General features: G+C 57.3%; 1 protein-coding gene across 1 annotated transcript in view; it reads left to right on the top strand.

The window, feature by feature from the left end:
- rimbp2b (RIMS binding protein 2b) overlaps positions 1-15,874 on the top strand; it is a 40,721-nt gene that overhangs the window by 10,396 nt on the left and 14,451 nt on the right. Inside the window, 13 exon segments of the mRNA XM_055655536.1 lie at positions 1,319-1,428; positions 1,761-1,961; positions 1,993-3,024; positions 4,007-4,158; positions 4,868-5,266; positions 7,691-7,849; positions 8,981-9,132; positions 9,134-9,137; positions 9,552-9,669; positions 11,256-11,408; positions 11,828-12,012; positions 13,144-13,309; positions 13,906-13,959. Of these exon segments, the coding sequence (XP_055511511.1) occupies positions 1,319-1,428; positions 1,761-1,961; positions 1,993-3,024; positions 4,007-4,158; positions 4,868-5,266; positions 7,691-7,849; positions 8,981-9,132; positions 9,134-9,137; positions 9,552-9,669; positions 11,256-11,408; positions 11,828-12,012; positions 13,144-13,309; positions 13,906-13,959 (2,885 nt within the window).

Raw genomic sequence — 15,874 nt, 5'->3', positions numbered from 1 at the left:
CGTGCCGTGAATAATTACTCACGATAGGCAGGCAGTCGGCTTTTAAAACAAATCTTAAACCGCGCATGCGCAGATTGTTCTCTCCGTAAAAATAAAAAATAAAAATAAGTAACAATTCAATTTGCCCAAGTTTCTAAATCTGCTTCATTTTTTAAATTACTGAATGGATGGGGCATGGAGGATGAAGGCAGGTGGAGAGATGGTGGGACAAACGGGACAAGTTGAATCAGTTGTTATCTTATTGAATGACAATACTAATTCAAGGGATCAATTGGAGGGAGAGTTCCTTTCACAGCGTGTGGAGAGTCTGTGTCGGGTTAAAGTTACGGGGAGGGCAGGAGCGTTGAGAAGGAGGGGGTCAGAGATCATGTCAGTAACTCACTCACCGCTGCCGCAGTGTTCCGGGCACAGACGGCAGAACTAGCCGCCACTTCATGCCTCCTGCTGGCCCGCTCACTTCTGGCAGGGCTCTCCGACTGGACACCTCTCACCTGCCAGCTTTGCTCATGTCAGCCGCTTCCCGCAAATCCTTAAATTCCCACAGCCGAGTAACCTCAATTGGTCCCTTGATCGCGCTGTCGGAATTTAAGGATTTGCGGGAAGTGGCTGACATTCGTTAGGCCGGCGAGCGGCAGGAGAGAGGTTTTCAGACGGAGAGCACTGCCAGAGGTGAGCGGGGACCGGCAGAAGGGGCTGTCCGGTCCCGGAGCGTCGCAAGTGGGTTACTGGCCCCGATCCTCTCCTTCACAACGCTCCTGCCCTCCCCGCAACTTTACCCCGGACCAGACTCCCCAAACGCTGTGAAAGGAGCTCTTCCCCCACCCCCACACCCCGGGAAATCCGGTATTTAAAAACATAAAGCACCAAGAAATGTACTTACCACATTATCGGTAGACAAACTCCATTCTTCTCTATTTGTTTCCTAAGATACTCTTAAAATAATGACAATCCATATTTGAAAACCCCGCCAAGAAACTTGCACTTCGCAGTTCCAGACCAGAAGCCTGTGACAGGTGGTGTAGCGGTAGAGTTGCTGCCTCACAGCGCCAGAGTTCTGAGTTCAATCCTGCAAAGGGGCAAGATTTTCTCACACAGGGCGGGTGGTGGGTGTATGGAACGAGCTGCCAGAGGAGGTAGTTGAGGCCGGGACTGTCCCAACAACGTTAGGCAGGTACATGGATAGGACAGGTTTGGAGGGATATGGACCCAGCGCAGGAAAGTGGGACTGGCGCAGATGGTGGGCATGGGTGAGTTGGGCCGAAGGGCCTGTGTCCGTGCTGTGTGACTGACTCAGGTCCCCCTCCCCCCCCCCCTCCAGCTACAACCCGTACAAGGGGCCGAATGAGCACCCGGAGGCGGAGCTGCCGCTGCGGGCCGGAAAATACCTGTACGTGTATGGAGATATGGATGAGGACGGCTTCTACGAAGGTCAGCACATTGACGGGGACTTTGCAGTGACCGCTCGGGCCCAAGGGGGGGGGGGGGGGAGGTGGGGTTCGGTGAGGTGGGGGGGGGTAAGGGGGGGGGGAGGGGGAGTGGGGGGGGTGAGGTGGGGGGGGTGAGGTGGGGGGGGTGAGGTGGGGGGGGTGAGGTGGGGTGAGGGGTGGGGGGTGGGGGGGGTGTGGGGGGGGGGTGAGGTGGGGGGGGAGGGGTGAGGTGGGGGGGTGGCGTGGGGGGGGGGGGGTGAGTTCTCCAGGACACTGCGTTGGCTCTGGTGATGGTGGGGGGTGAGTTCTCCCACCCTCTCCCCCCCCCCACAGGGGAGTTGATGGACGGTCGCCGGGGGCTGGTTCCCTCCAACTTCGTGGCGCTGCTGGTGGCCGGAGACCCGGCACTCGACCCGGAGCCGATCAACGTGGAGCCGCTGCCGCCGCCACCGCCAGCCGGGGACGCGCCCCGGGAGCCCGTGTATCCTGGCAGCGGGACGGTGCAGAGGGAGCCCGGGGCCCCGGTATTTACGGGTGGGGAGGGGAGGGCCCCCGGTATTTACAGGTGGAGGCGGGGGCCCCGGTATTCACGGGTGGGGGCGGGGGCCCCGGTATTTACGGGTGGGGGAGGAGGAGGGGCCCCGGTATTTACGGGTGGGGGAGGGGCCCCGGTATTTACGGTGGGGGAGGGGCCCCGGTATTACGGGTGGGGGAGGGGGAGGGGCCCCGGTATTTACGGGTGGGGGAGGGGCCCCGGTATTTACGGGAGGGGGAGGGGCCCCGGTATTTACGGGTGGAGGCGGGGCCCCGGTATTTACGGGTGGGGGAGGGGCCCCGGTATTTACGGGAGGGGGAGGGGCCCCGGTATTTACGGGTGGAGGCGGGGCCCCGGTATTTACGGGTGGAGGCGGGGCCCCGGTATTTACGGGAGGGGGAGGGGCCCCGGTATTTACGGGTGGAGGCGGGGCCCCGGTATTTACGGGTGGAGGCGGGCTACTACAGCGCACCGTAGACGAGGTGGGCGAGGACGTGCTACCGTATCCACGCCGGATCAGCCTGATCAAACAGCTCGGCCGCACGGCCATCGTGGGCTGGGAGGCAGCGGCGGTGCCACCTGGTGGCGGGACGATCCACACCTATAACGTGCTGGTGGACGGGGAGGTGCGGGTGTCAGTGCCGGCGGCCGCTCGGCCCAAGGCGCTGCTGGAGAAGCTGATGCTGGCGGAGCGCACGTACCGGGTGTCTGTGACGGCGCTGGGCGAGCGCGGAATCTCTGACCCGTTACGCTGTTCGCTGCTGATCGGGCGGGACGTGTGTCTGGCCCCCACCCACCTGGCACTGGACACCGTGTCCCACAGTTCAGCCACCGTCAGCTGGCGGCCCAGCGACACCAACTACCGACACGCCATCATCCTCAACGGACACGAGCTGGACGTGGTCGCGCCGGCTTGTTACCGCTATCACTTCTACAACCTGGCGCCGGGACAGACGTGTCGTGTCCGAGTAGCTGCCCATCCGCACCAGGTGCCCTGGCAACTGCCCCTCGAACAACGGCAGCTCAGGGAAGCCCTCATCGACTTCTGCACCTTGCCCACTGGTAAGAATCGCCGCCACATCCTGTCCTGTCCCTCCCCGCTCCCTTACCTTCCCCCCCCCATCGCCCCTCTGCCCCCCCCTTAAATAACCTTGCCCACAAATCCCCTGTAAGATACATCGCCTCGTGCAAGCAGACACGTCCAAAAGGTCCCAGTCCCCCACTTCCCTAGACAACGGACCTTGGGGGCTACCCCCCAACCATCGCCCTCTGCGCCCCCTGTACATAAAGTATTATTGGCAGTCCCCAACCCAATTACAAAGAGTCCCAATACAATGTTTCTACAGAAGCTTCTGGAAGGAAGTCAATTAATCAAATAACGCAACATTCACCCAGGTAATGTAAAGAATTTAATCAAGGCTTCACACTTCAGCCAATCCTCAAACAGCAGTAAAAACACTTTGCAACATTATTATCATTATTTACAATTTCTTTGCAGCAATCAAATCAAATGCATTTCCAACACCTTGAAGTTTCTCTGCAAAGTCCTCATACATATTATCAATTGGGAGGACATCTGGATCTTTTCCCATCCTGCATATCAATCCAGGGCTCAGACTGGCCGGCGCCATTCATACTCTGTAACGTTCCACAAAGGTTAAACAAACCTTACAGAATGCAGGGATCCTCCATTTTATAGTGTCTTTAATTTGGTCAATATTAACCACCTCCCCTCCCCCTCCCCCCCCCCCCCCACCGCCCTCTCCACTCTCCACCACCTCCACCCCCCCACCGCCCCCCTCCACCACCTCCCTGCCTAACTGCAACAATCGCGGCTGCATTTACATAGCACCTTTGACTTGGGTGCAACCCCCCCCGACGGCCCGCGGGGGGGGAGCGGTGTGTGGGGGTGCGGGATGGTGTGCGGGGGGGGGGGGGGGGGTGGTGGGGGGGGGGGGTAATGGTGTGCGGGGGGGGGGGGGCTATTGGTGGTGGGTGGGGGTGGGGGGCAACGGAGCAGGGGGGTAACGGGCGTGTATTGCAGGCCCACCAGCGCCCCCGCAGGAGGGGACGGTGCAGGTCGGTGTGGATCCCGGGACGCTGCAGATCAAGTGGAAGCCGCCGGTGCTCGGGCCGCTCGGCACGTCCAACGGAGCCCGAGTGACCGGCTACAGCGTGTGCGCCAAAGGGCAGAAGGTGAGGCCGTCCGGGGGGGGGAGAGGGTGTCTGACCCCTGGGCGAGTGTGCGTGACCCTGGTGTTGACCCATGACCCCGGTGCTGCCCCTGACCCGGTGCTGCCCCTGACCCCGGTGCTGACCCTGACCCTGGTGTTGACCCCTGACTGGTGCTGTCCCTGACCCCGGTGCTGTCCCTGACCCTGGTGTTGACCCCCTGACCCTGGTGCTGTCCCTGACCCCGGTGCTGCCCCTGACCCCGGTGCTGACCCTGACCCTGGTGTTGACCCCTGACCCTGGTGCTGTCCCTGACCCCGGTGGTGCCCCTGACCCCGGTGCTGACCCTGACCCGGGTGCTGACCCCTGACCCCGGTTCTGACCCTGACCCCGATGCTGACCCTGACCCTGGGGCTGACCCGGGTGCTGACCCCTGACCCGGGTGCTGACCCCTGACCCCGGTGCTGTCCCTGACGGGACCCTGACCCCTGACCCGGGTGCTGACCCTGACCCTGGTGTTGACCCCGACCCTGGTGCTGTCCCTGACCCCGGTGCTGTCCCTGACCCTGGTGTTGACCCCTGACCCTGGTGCTGTCCCCTGACCCCGGTGCTGGCCCTGACCCGGGTGCTGACCCCTGACCCCGGGTGCTGACCCCGGTGCTGACCCTGACCCCGGTGCTGCCCCTGACCCCGGGTGCTGACCCCTGACCCCGGTGCTGTCCCTGTCCGGCAGGTGGCGGAGGTCCAGGCGGCGACGGCAGAGAGCGTGACGGTCGACTTGGTTCGGATCCAGAACCTGGAGCCGCGGGAGATCATCGTGCGCACGGTGTCGGTTCAGGGCGAGTCCGAGGATTCTTGCGCCGCTGCCATTCCCATGGAGCTGCTATCCCCACCGGCCCTGCCGCCCCGGGCCCCCACCAGGACCCGGCCACCCGACGCCAAGAATCTGCCGCCGCTGCCGGCTCAACCCCGCCGCTCGCTGGAGCCCATCGCGCCCGGTTACCGGACCGGTAACGGGAGGTCGCCGTCGCCACAGAGAATCCTCCCGCAGCCGCAGGGCGCTCCGATCTCCGACACCGTGGCCAAGGCCATGGCCCGGGAAGCTGCGCAGCGAGTCATCGACTCCAGCAAGGTACCGCGTCCACGTCCACGCCCACGTCCACGCCCGGCACCCAGCGTCTGTGGAGGCGGACACATGGTCAAATACACACCCCACTGACCACTCACACCCTCAGGCCGGATCTGTGGCCGCGGGGCACCGCCTGTCACTGTGGACAGTGCGAAGAACAGCCCAGGGTCAGGCCCTTCGACCCACAATGTCCGTGCTGAACACAACGCCGTTAAACTAATCCCCTCTGCCTGCACGTGATCCATATCCCTCCATTCCCTGCATATCCATGTCCCTGTCTAAAAGCCTCTTAAACACCACGATCGTATCTGCCTCCACCCCCACCCCTGGCAGCGCGTTCCCAGCCCCCACCACCCTCTGTGTAAAAAAAACCTGCCCCCCACATCACAAACACAATAATACTTTATTAGCCAAGTATGTTTTGCAACATACGGGGAATTTCATTTGCCAAGTCAGTCATACATATAAAAAAGCAACAAAACACACAATACATTTTAAACATAAACATCCACCACACAGTGACTCCTCCACATTCCTCTCTGTGATGGAAGGCGAAAAAAAGTTCAAACTCTTCCCTTTGCTCTCGAGCCTCACGTGAACGGGACGATCTTGACCCGTAGCTCCTGCATCGGGGGGGGGGGGGGGGGGGGATGTCAGCTTTCCCACGCCGGGCGATCAGACCCCGCGTCGGGGCTAGTCGAACATTCCCGACTCGGCCTCTCCCGAGACTGCGAGCTCCCGATGTAAAGTCCGCGCCCCGCGGTGGGGCCCAAGGTCAGTCTGACGAGGCCTCCAGCCCCATGGATGGTAGGCCGCAGACTGACCGGAGATGCGACTGGAAAAAAGTCCCCCCCGACCCCCACATAAAAAACTAACCGGAGAACATTCACTTAAACTTTTAACACACACTAAAAATTAAAATACAGACGCAAAAACAGACAGACTGTTGGCGGGGCTGCCAATCCTGCGGCACCCCCTGGTGTAAACTTTGCCTCTCTCACCTTAAAGCTACGCCCTCTAGTCATTGACATTTCCACTCTGTGGGAAAGGTTCTGACTGTCTACCCTATCTACACCTCTGATCATTTAAAATATTTTTATCAGGACTCTTTGCAAACATTGTCTCGGGGGAAAACATTCCAAGTCTGTCCAACCCCCTGTAGCTAATACCCTGTTATCCAGGCACCCTCTAATACACCCTCTCCAAAGCCTCCACATCCTTCCTGGAATGGGGCGACCAGAACTGTACGCAATACTCCACATATGTTCAAAGTAAAGTCCAATAAAGGAGCACGGTATCGTCAAAGTATTATCAAAGACCCACACCATCCTGACCACACACTCATCTCCCTGCTACCTTCACGTAGAAGGTACAGGAGCCTGAAGACTGCAACGACCAGGTTCAGGAATAGCTACTTCCCCACAGCCATCAGGCTATTAAACCTGGCTCGGACAAAACTCTGAACATTAATAACCCATTATCTGCTATTTGCACTTGATCAGTTTATTTATTCATGTGTGTATATATTTATATCATGGTATATGGACACACTGATCCGTTTTGTAGTCAATGCCTACTATGTTCTGTGTGCTGAAGCAAAGCAAGAATTTCATTGTCCTATACAGGGACACATGACAATAAACTCACTTGAACTTGAACTCGATGATACAATAGGGATCCTCAAGTACAAGTGGAGGTGAGGATAGGCGTCTGGACATGTGGGGGATAGAGGGATGTGCCGGCTCTGGAGAGGGTCCAGAGGAGGTTGACAAGAATGATCCCAGGAATCAGTAGTTTAACCTATGATGAGCGTTTGTCGGCACTGGGCCTGCACTCGCTGGAGTTTAGAAGAATGAGGGGGGGACCTCATTGAAACGTACAGAATAGTGAAAGGCCTGGATAGAATGGATGTGGAGAGGATGTTTCCACTAGTGGGAGAGTCTAGGACTAGAGGGCACAGCCTCAGAATTAAAGGATGTTCCTTTAGGAAGGAGATGAGGAGGAATTTCTTTAGCCAGAGGGTGGTGAATCTGTGGAATTCTTTGCCACAGACGGCTGTGGAGGCCACAAGTCAGTGGATATTTTTAAGGCAGAGATAGATAGATTCTTGATTAGTGCAGGTGTCAGGGGGTTATGGGGAGAAGGCAGGAGAATGGGGTTAGGAGGGAGAGATAGATCAGCCATGATTGAATGGTGGAGTAGACTTGATGGGCCGAATGGCCTAATTCTACTCCTATCACTAATGACCTGTATGGGTCACATGCAGGCAGAAGAGATGAGTTTAACTTGACATCGTATTCTCGCACTCCATGCCCTGACAAGCATCACACACACCATTGCCCTCCACAGAGGCTGCTCGGTCCGCTGAGTTGTTCTGTCTGACTTGCCCCCCACCCCACCCTGTGTGACCACTCTGCCCATCGCTAGCAGGCGGAGCGGAGAAGTGTATTCTCCAAAAGGAGCAGCACTCTCCAGCAGGAGAACTCTGACGAGGAGGATGGAGAGGGGGAGGGTTACGATGCCCAGAACAAACGCCCAGGTGCGTCCGTCGACGACTTCCTGCGGCGCTCGGAGCTGGGCCGACAGGTGAGCGTTGACACGTCTCGCACACACCTGTCCCCGCCAACACACACCTGTCCTGGCCAACCCACACCTGTCCCCACCAACACACACCTGTCCTGGCCAACACACACCTGTCCCGGCCAACACACACCTGTCCTGGCCAACACACACCTGTCCCCACCAACACACACCTGTCCCCGCCAACGTACACCTGTCCCCACCAACACACACCTGTCCCCACCAACACACACCTGTCCTCGCCAACCCACACCTGTCCCGGCCAACACACACCTGTCCTGGCCAACCCACACCTGTCCCCACCAACCCACACCTGTCCTGGCCAACACACACCTGTCCTCGCCAACACACACCTGTCCCCACCAACACACACCTGTCCCCACCAACACACACCTGTCCTCACCAACACACACCTGTCCCCCAACCCACACCTGTCCTCGCCAACACACACCTGTCCCCACCAACACACACCTGTCCCCACCAACACACACCTGTCCCCACCAACACACACCTGTCCCCACCAACACACACCTGTCCCCACCAACACACACCTGTCCTCACCAACACACACCTGTCCTCACCAACACACACCTGTCCCCACCAACACACACCTGTCTCCACAAACCACACCTGTCCCCACCAACACACACCTGTCCCCACCAACACACACCTGTCCTGTCCCCACCAACACACACCTGTCCCCACCAACACACACCTGTCCTGGCCAACACACACCTGTCCTCACCAACACACACCTGTCCCCACCAACACACACCTGTCCACACACCTGTCCTGGCCAACACACACCTGTCCTGGCCAACACACACCTGTCCCGGCCAACACACACCTGTCCCCACCAACACACACCTGTCCCCGCCAACCCATACCTGGTTATCAAATCCGGTTCATTGCATAACACTAGATGGGACCAGTGTAGATGGGTCATGTTGGTCAACATGGACAAGATGGGCCGAAGGGCCTGTTTCCGTGCTGTAGGAATGTTGGAGCAGCATGGACAGGGAGTGGGTGGGGGGTAGTTAGTGAGGACCCTCCCCTGGGTTTGGGGTGGGGTGGGGACGGGGGCATCCCAGGCGCTACAGCAATGCAGTGACCCTCTCTCCCCCCGGGTGTGTGCAGCAGTTGGTTCACGGGGAGAGTTACCAGTCGGAGAGCAGCCGCGGGTCGGACCTGAGCGACATCATGGAGGAAGACGAGGAGGAACTTCACTCCGAGATGTTGCTGGACGCGGGCGGCCGGCGGAGGCTCAGCGGGAACGCACACACCCGCGCTCAAGGTGCAGCCGGGACCCCAGCCTCCGCTCACCTACCCACCCTTCCCCAACCTTCTACCCCAGCCTCCCCTCCCCCACTCCATCCACCCCTTCCCCAGCCTCCCTCCACCCCCTCCTCCCCTCACCCACTCCACCCACCTCCTCCCCACACTTCTCCCCACACTCCCTCACCTCCGCTCACCTACCCACCCCTTCCCCAGCCTCCCCTCCCCCTCCTCCCCTCACCCACTCCACCTCACACTTCTCCCCCACTCCCCCACCCCCCTCACCCACCCACCTCCCACCCCTCACTCTTCCCCTCCTCCTCCACCATCCTCACCCACCCCCTCCCCTCCCCACTTCTCACCCACCCACCCCTCCTCCTCCTTCCCCCTCTCTCTCTCCCTCCCCACTCACCCCCTCCGTGTTTCTCTCTAGATGTTGGGCTACAGTTCGGGTTCAGGCCGCGGACCGGACAGGATGGAGCACTCGGGCCGAAGGGCCTCCCACGGCGGCGGGGGGCATCGGGCGAGGCCAATGACAGTGCCGTCCATCGGTGAGTGGCGGAGACACTGATCGCGGGATTAACCAGCAGGTCGGGGGAAGGGAGAGGGGTCGGGCTGGGCAGTGTCTGATAGGCGTGGGGTCGGGACCCTTCTTCAGACTGATTGTGGGGGGGGGGTTAACACACACACCTGGCGAGTGATGGGTGGATACAGGTGGGCAGAGGATCAACAGACAGTTGCACAGTTGAGACATAGAAACATAGACAATAGGTGCAGGAGTCGGCCATTCGGCCCTTCCAGCCAGCACCGCCATCCAATATGATCATGGCTGATCATCCAGAATCAGTACCCCGTTCCTGCCTGCTCCCCATATCCCTGGATTCCATTAGACCTCAGAACTAAATCAAACTCTTTTTGAAAAGATCCAGTGAATCGGCCTCCACTGCCTTCTGTGGCAGAGAATTCCACAGATTCACAACTCTCTGGGTGAAAAAGTTTTTCCTCATCTCAGATTCAATTTCAGATTCAATTTTAATTGTCATTGTCAGTGTACAGTACAGAGACAACGAAAAGATCTGCCATTAAAGATCTGTCCAAAATGGGCGGCCCCTTATTCTTAAGTGACCCCTGGTTCTGGACTCCCCAACATGGGGAACATGTTTCCTGCATCTAGCCTGTCCAATCCTTTAAGAATTTTATGTTTCTATAAGATCCCCTCTAAACCTAAATTCCAGTGAGTACAAGCCTAGCCGACCCATTATTTCATCATATGTCAGTCCCACCATCCCGGTGATTAACCTGGTGAACCTACGCTGCACTCCCCCAACAGCAAGAATGTCCTTCCTCAAATTAGGAGACCAAAACTGCACACAATACTCCAGGTGTGGTCTCACTAGGGCCCTGTACAACTGCAGAAGGACCTCTTTGCTCCTAAACTCAAATCCTCTTGCAATGAAGGCCAATATGCCATTAAAGATACAAGGTGCATAGAACTGCAGATGCCGGTTTACAAAAAAGATACAGAGTGCTGGAGTAACTCAGCGGGTCAGGCAGCTTCTGTGGAGAACATGGATAGGTGACGTTTCACAGAGTGCTGGAGTAACACAGCGGGTGCAGGCAGCATCTATGGAGCTGGATAGACGTTTCACAGATAGGCCAGTAATCAGTTTCAGGCAGAAGGGTTTTTGACGTTTCACCGAAACGTTGCGGGTAGGCAACTTAGCTCCATAGATGGTGCGTTTCACAGAGTGCTGGAGTAACTCAGCGGGTCAGGCAGCATCTGTGGAGAACATGGATAGGTGACGTTTCACAGAGTGCTGGAGTAACTCAGTGGGTCAACACATGGATAGGTGACGCGGAGTAACTCAGTGGGTCAGCAGCATCTGTGGAGAACATGGATAGGTGACGTTTCACAGACAGTGCTGGTCAGGCAGCATCTGTGGAGAACATGGATAGGTGACGTTTCACAGAGTGCGGCAAATCAGTGGGTCAGGCAGCCGGAGGATGGATAGGTGATGCAGAGGGGAGGCCCGGTATAAGGTGGACGGAGGGAGGGATGGGGGGGGAGGGGGTGGATGGGGGGGGGGGTTTGGCCGACATGATCACCTGTCACCTCTACCCCCCCCCCCCCCCCCAGAGATCACAGTGGACAGTAACAGCGAGGGCGGCCGCTCACACTCGGAGAGTGAAGGCACCGGATCACCGGGCAGGGACGACGCTTACTACCGGCACGTCACCGGGAGGAGGAAGTGGCCACAGCAACGCAGCGCGCCGCCCAACGGCCGATACGGTGGGGAGCGGAGAGGGGGGGGAGCGGGGGGTGTGGATCTGGGGGGTGGGGGTGGGGGTGGGTGGGGAGGGGTGGGTCAAGGGTGGGGAGGGGAGGGGTGAGGGGTGGGGGGGGTAGGGGGGCTGGGGGGGGGGTGGGGGGTGGATCTGGGGGCGGGGTGGGGAGGGTGGGGCCAGGGTCGGGGAGGGTCAAGGGATGGGAGGGGTAGGGGGGTGGGGGCTGGGGGAGGGGTGGGTGGGCGATGTGGTGGGTCTAGGGTGGGGAGGGGGAGGAGGAGGGGAGGGGTTCGGGGGGTCTGGGGAGGGGGGGGGGCTGGGGATGGGTGGGTGGGATGGGTGGGGGAAGGGTATGGTGGGGGCTGTGGGTCTGAGCCGGGCTGCCCTGCCTCTCACACCGAGCCCGCCCCCCCCGCTGTACAGAGCGCCCAGGCGTGAGGGATCGGCGTGGACCGGACGTGTACGAGGACTGCGATGCGGAGTCGGGCGCGGATGAGTCGCCGGGACGCGTGTTCGTGGCGCTGTTTGACTACGACCCGCTGTCGATGTCGCCCAATCCTGACGCTGCCGTGGAGGAGCTGCCCTTCCAGGAGGGACAAATCATCCAGGTAGCGGGGTACAGGGGGTACATGGGTTAGTGGGGTACAGGGGGTACAGAGGGGTACAGTGTGGGGTACTGGGGGGACCACAGGGTATAGGGGGTTCAGGTAGGTATGTTACAAAACCTACCTGAATCGTCATTGGGAATCTGCCCTCAGCCATGTCGGCGATTTTGGCGCTGTTTGGAGGGGGCGGGTTTAAAACGCGATTTTTACTAGGCTGTACTAATCGCAGATGTTCAGCCTAGTAAATCATTAACGAAAAATCGCTGCAAGACCCGGTCGCAAAAGGTATTATTAGTTTTATAGGCCTCGATAATATAGTTATAATAGTTTAAAATTACTCTCTGATTCCGCAACATCTCGCAGCCCCAGGGTTTTATAAAGCAAACAATTAAAGGTATGTACCTTATTTTTACATTAAATGGGGCATATATATAACCCTATATATCAAGTTATCTATAGCGAGTAGTTCATTTTGGGCTTTTTATATCCCGCAGTATTTTTCTCGGCATTTGAGGGCACTAATCCAGCGCTATGTCAACGTTCTAAACCGGCGCGTTCCACATGAACCCACTAGAAAGCCGATTTAAATGGGCATTTATTTACAGCAATTGAACACTAAATTCCTTCCATTTGGCCTATAAATTAATGTAAATTAGATATAAAAATCATGTTATATTGTGAATTATTTGTGAATAATCTTTGGACACTTAGGCTATTTAAAAATGTTAATCTTTCCTTAAGAAATGGGCGTTTGACTATCCAAGATCACAGCTTTTTTGTAATGTCCATTGAAAATCAATAGGGAACAAGATGCTAATTTCCGAGTATGAAAATGGTCATAACTTTTTTAATACTTGAGATATGAAAGTGAATTTGGTGTCAAATTAAACTTATTGTTATGCTTTATCTGATGGGATAAATTGCAGACTTGATTTTTTAAATCTCAAAATTTTGTAACATTGCTAGTTCAGGGGGGTAAAGGAGGGTGTGCAGGGGGTAGTGGGGTACAGTGGGTACAGGAGGTACAGGGGCGCAGGGATTCCATGAGCGAGAGGGTCCGGGTCGGGCCGGGTCAGTGCGGGGTTTGTTCAGGACGGCAATAACCCCCCCCCCCGTGTGTGTGTGTGTGGGCAGGTCCACGGCTGCAAGGACGCGGATGGTTTCTATCACGGAGAGAGTGCGGGCCGCGCCGGTCTCATCCCCTGTAACATGGTGTCGGAGATCGAGGCGGGCGGAGACGAGTTGGAGCGGCTACTGGACGCCGGCTTCCTGCCGCTCAACACCCCCGTGCAGAGGATCGGTACGCCGGGATGGGATGGTGGTGGGGGGGGTTGGGGGGGGGGGGGGGGGGGGGGGGGGGGGGGGGGGGGGGGGGTGTGGGGGGGGGTGGGGCATGGGGGGGGGGGGGGGGGGGGGGGGGGGGGGGGGTGGGGGGGGGACATGGGGGGGGGGGGGGGGGGGGGGGGGGGGGGGGGGGGGACAGGGGGGGTGGGGGGGGGGGGAGATGGGGGGGGGGGGGGGGGGAGAGATGATGGGGGGGGGGCGCGACCTCGGGCACCAGCAGCTCCTGACCTGGTGTCCGTCACCTGTCCACGTTCCCCACAGACGCTGCCTGACCCACCGTGTCCTTGTGGCCGCAGCTGCTGCTCCTTCACGGGTCCGGGGGCGGGTTCACAAAGTGTGACAGAATCTGTCCCCTCCCTCCCTCTCTCCCCCCATCTCTCCCTGACCCCCCACTCTCCCCTCCCTCTCCCCCCCCTCTCCCTCCCTCTCCCTCTCTCCCCTCTCTCCCCCCCCCTCTCCGCCTCTCTCTCCCCCCCTCTCCGCCTCTCTCTCCCTCCCCGGGTCGGGCTTTGTTTCACCTCTCTCTTCTTTTGTTTCTGTCTGATGCTGAAGCCAAAGCCGACAGTCCCGGCTCCAGTAACCGCAGGTCCCGAAAATCCAAACGAGGTCTGTCTCAACTAAACATGTTACCTATCACTTGTGCTGTCGAGTGAGTGGGTGAGTGAGTGTGTGGGTGGGTGAGTGAAGCAACTGCAGATGCTGCTTGACACAAGGGTCAGACACAATCCTTGGACAGTCGAGGGGGGGAGGGAGGTAAAGGACAGGTGTTGCATCTGCTGCGGTTGCAGGGGAAAGTACCTGGGGAGGGAGTGGTTTGGATGGGAAGGGACGAGTTGACCAGGGAGTTGTGGAGGGAACGGTCTCTGTGGAATTCCTTGGGCCTCATCTACTGTATCCGCTGTTCCAGGTGCAGACTTCTGTACAACGGCGAGACTAAGCGCAGGCTCGGCGATCGTTTCGCTGTGTCCACCTTAAACCTACCTGATCTCCCCCTCCCATTCCCACACTGACCGTTCTGTCCTGGACCTCCTCCATGGTCAGAATGAGATCCAACGCAAATTGGAGGAACAGCACCTCATATTTTGCTTGGGCAGCTTACACCCCAGCGGTTTGAACATTGACTTCTCTAACTTCAAGTAGCCCTTGCTTTCCCTCACTCTCCATCCCCTCCCCCTTCCCAGTTCTCCCACCAGTCTGACTGTCTCTGACTACATTTTATCTGTTTGCTTTGTTGTCAACTTCTCCCATCCAACAACTACCATTCCATTGATCTCCATCTCCTTTGATGTCTCGACATAGAAACATAGAAAATAGGTGCAGGAGTAGGCCATTCGGCCCTTCGAGCCTGCACCGCCATTCAATATGATCATGGCTGATCATCCAACTCAGTATCCTGTACCTGCCTTCTCTCCATACCCCCTGATCCCTTTAGCCACAAGGGCCACATCTAATTCCCTCTTAAATATAGCCAATGAACTGGCCTCAACTACCTTCTGTGGCAGAGAATTCCACAGATTCACCACTCTCTGTGTGACAAAATGTTTTTCTCATCTCGGTCCTAAAAGATTTCCCCCTTATCCTTAAATTGTGACCCCTTGTTCTGGACTTCCCCAACATCGGGAACAATCTTCCTGCATCTAGCCTGTCCAACCCCTTAAGAATTTTGTAAGTTTCTATAAGATCCCCCCTCAATCTTCTAAATTCTAGAGAGTATAAACCAAGTCTATCCAGTCTTTCTTCATATGAAAGTCCTGACATCCCAGGAATCAGTCTGGTGAACCTTCTCTGTACTCCCTCTATGGCAAGAATGTATTTCCTCAGATTAGGAGACCAAAACTGTACGCAATACTACAGGTGTGGTCTCACCAAGACCCTGTACAACTGCAGTAGAACCTCCCTGCTCCTATACTCAAATCCTTTTGCTATGAATGCTCAATACCATTCGCTTTCTTCACTGCCTGCTGCACCTGCATGCCTACCTTCAATGACTGGTGTACCATGACACCCAGGTCTCATTGCATCTCCCCTTTTCCTAATCGGCCACCATTCAGATAATAGTCTACTTTCTTGTTTTTGCCACCAAAGTGGATTACCTCACATTTATCCACATTATACGGCATCTGCCATGCATTTGCCCACTCACCCAGCCTATCCAATTCACCTTGCAGCCTCCTAGCATCCTCCTCACAGCTAACACTGCCCCCCAGCTTCGTGTCATCCGCAAACTTGGAGATGTTGCATTCAATTCCCTCGTCCAAATCATTAATATATATTATAAATAGCTGGGGTCCCAGAACTGAGCCTTGCGGTACCCCACTAGTCACTGCCTGCCATTGTGAAAAGGACCCTACTCCTACTCTTTGCTTCCTGTGTGCCAGCCAGTTCTCTATCCACATCAATACTGAACCCCCAATACCGTGTGCTTTAAGTTTGTATACTAATCACTTATGTGGGACCTTGTCGAAAGCCTTCTGAAAGTCCAGATATAACACATCCACTGGTTCTCCCTTATCCACTCTAC

Source organism: Leucoraja erinacea, chromosome 25, assembly GCF_028641065.1.
Source record: "Leucoraja erinacea ecotype New England chromosome 25, Leri_hhj_1, whole genome shotgun sequence".
Classification (NCBI taxonomy): domain Eukaryota; kingdom Metazoa; phylum Chordata; class Chondrichthyes; order Rajiformes; family Rajidae; genus Leucoraja; species Leucoraja erinaceus.
Note: the sequence above shows the minus strand (reverse complement) of the source record. Positions and strands in the feature narration are given on the sequence as shown.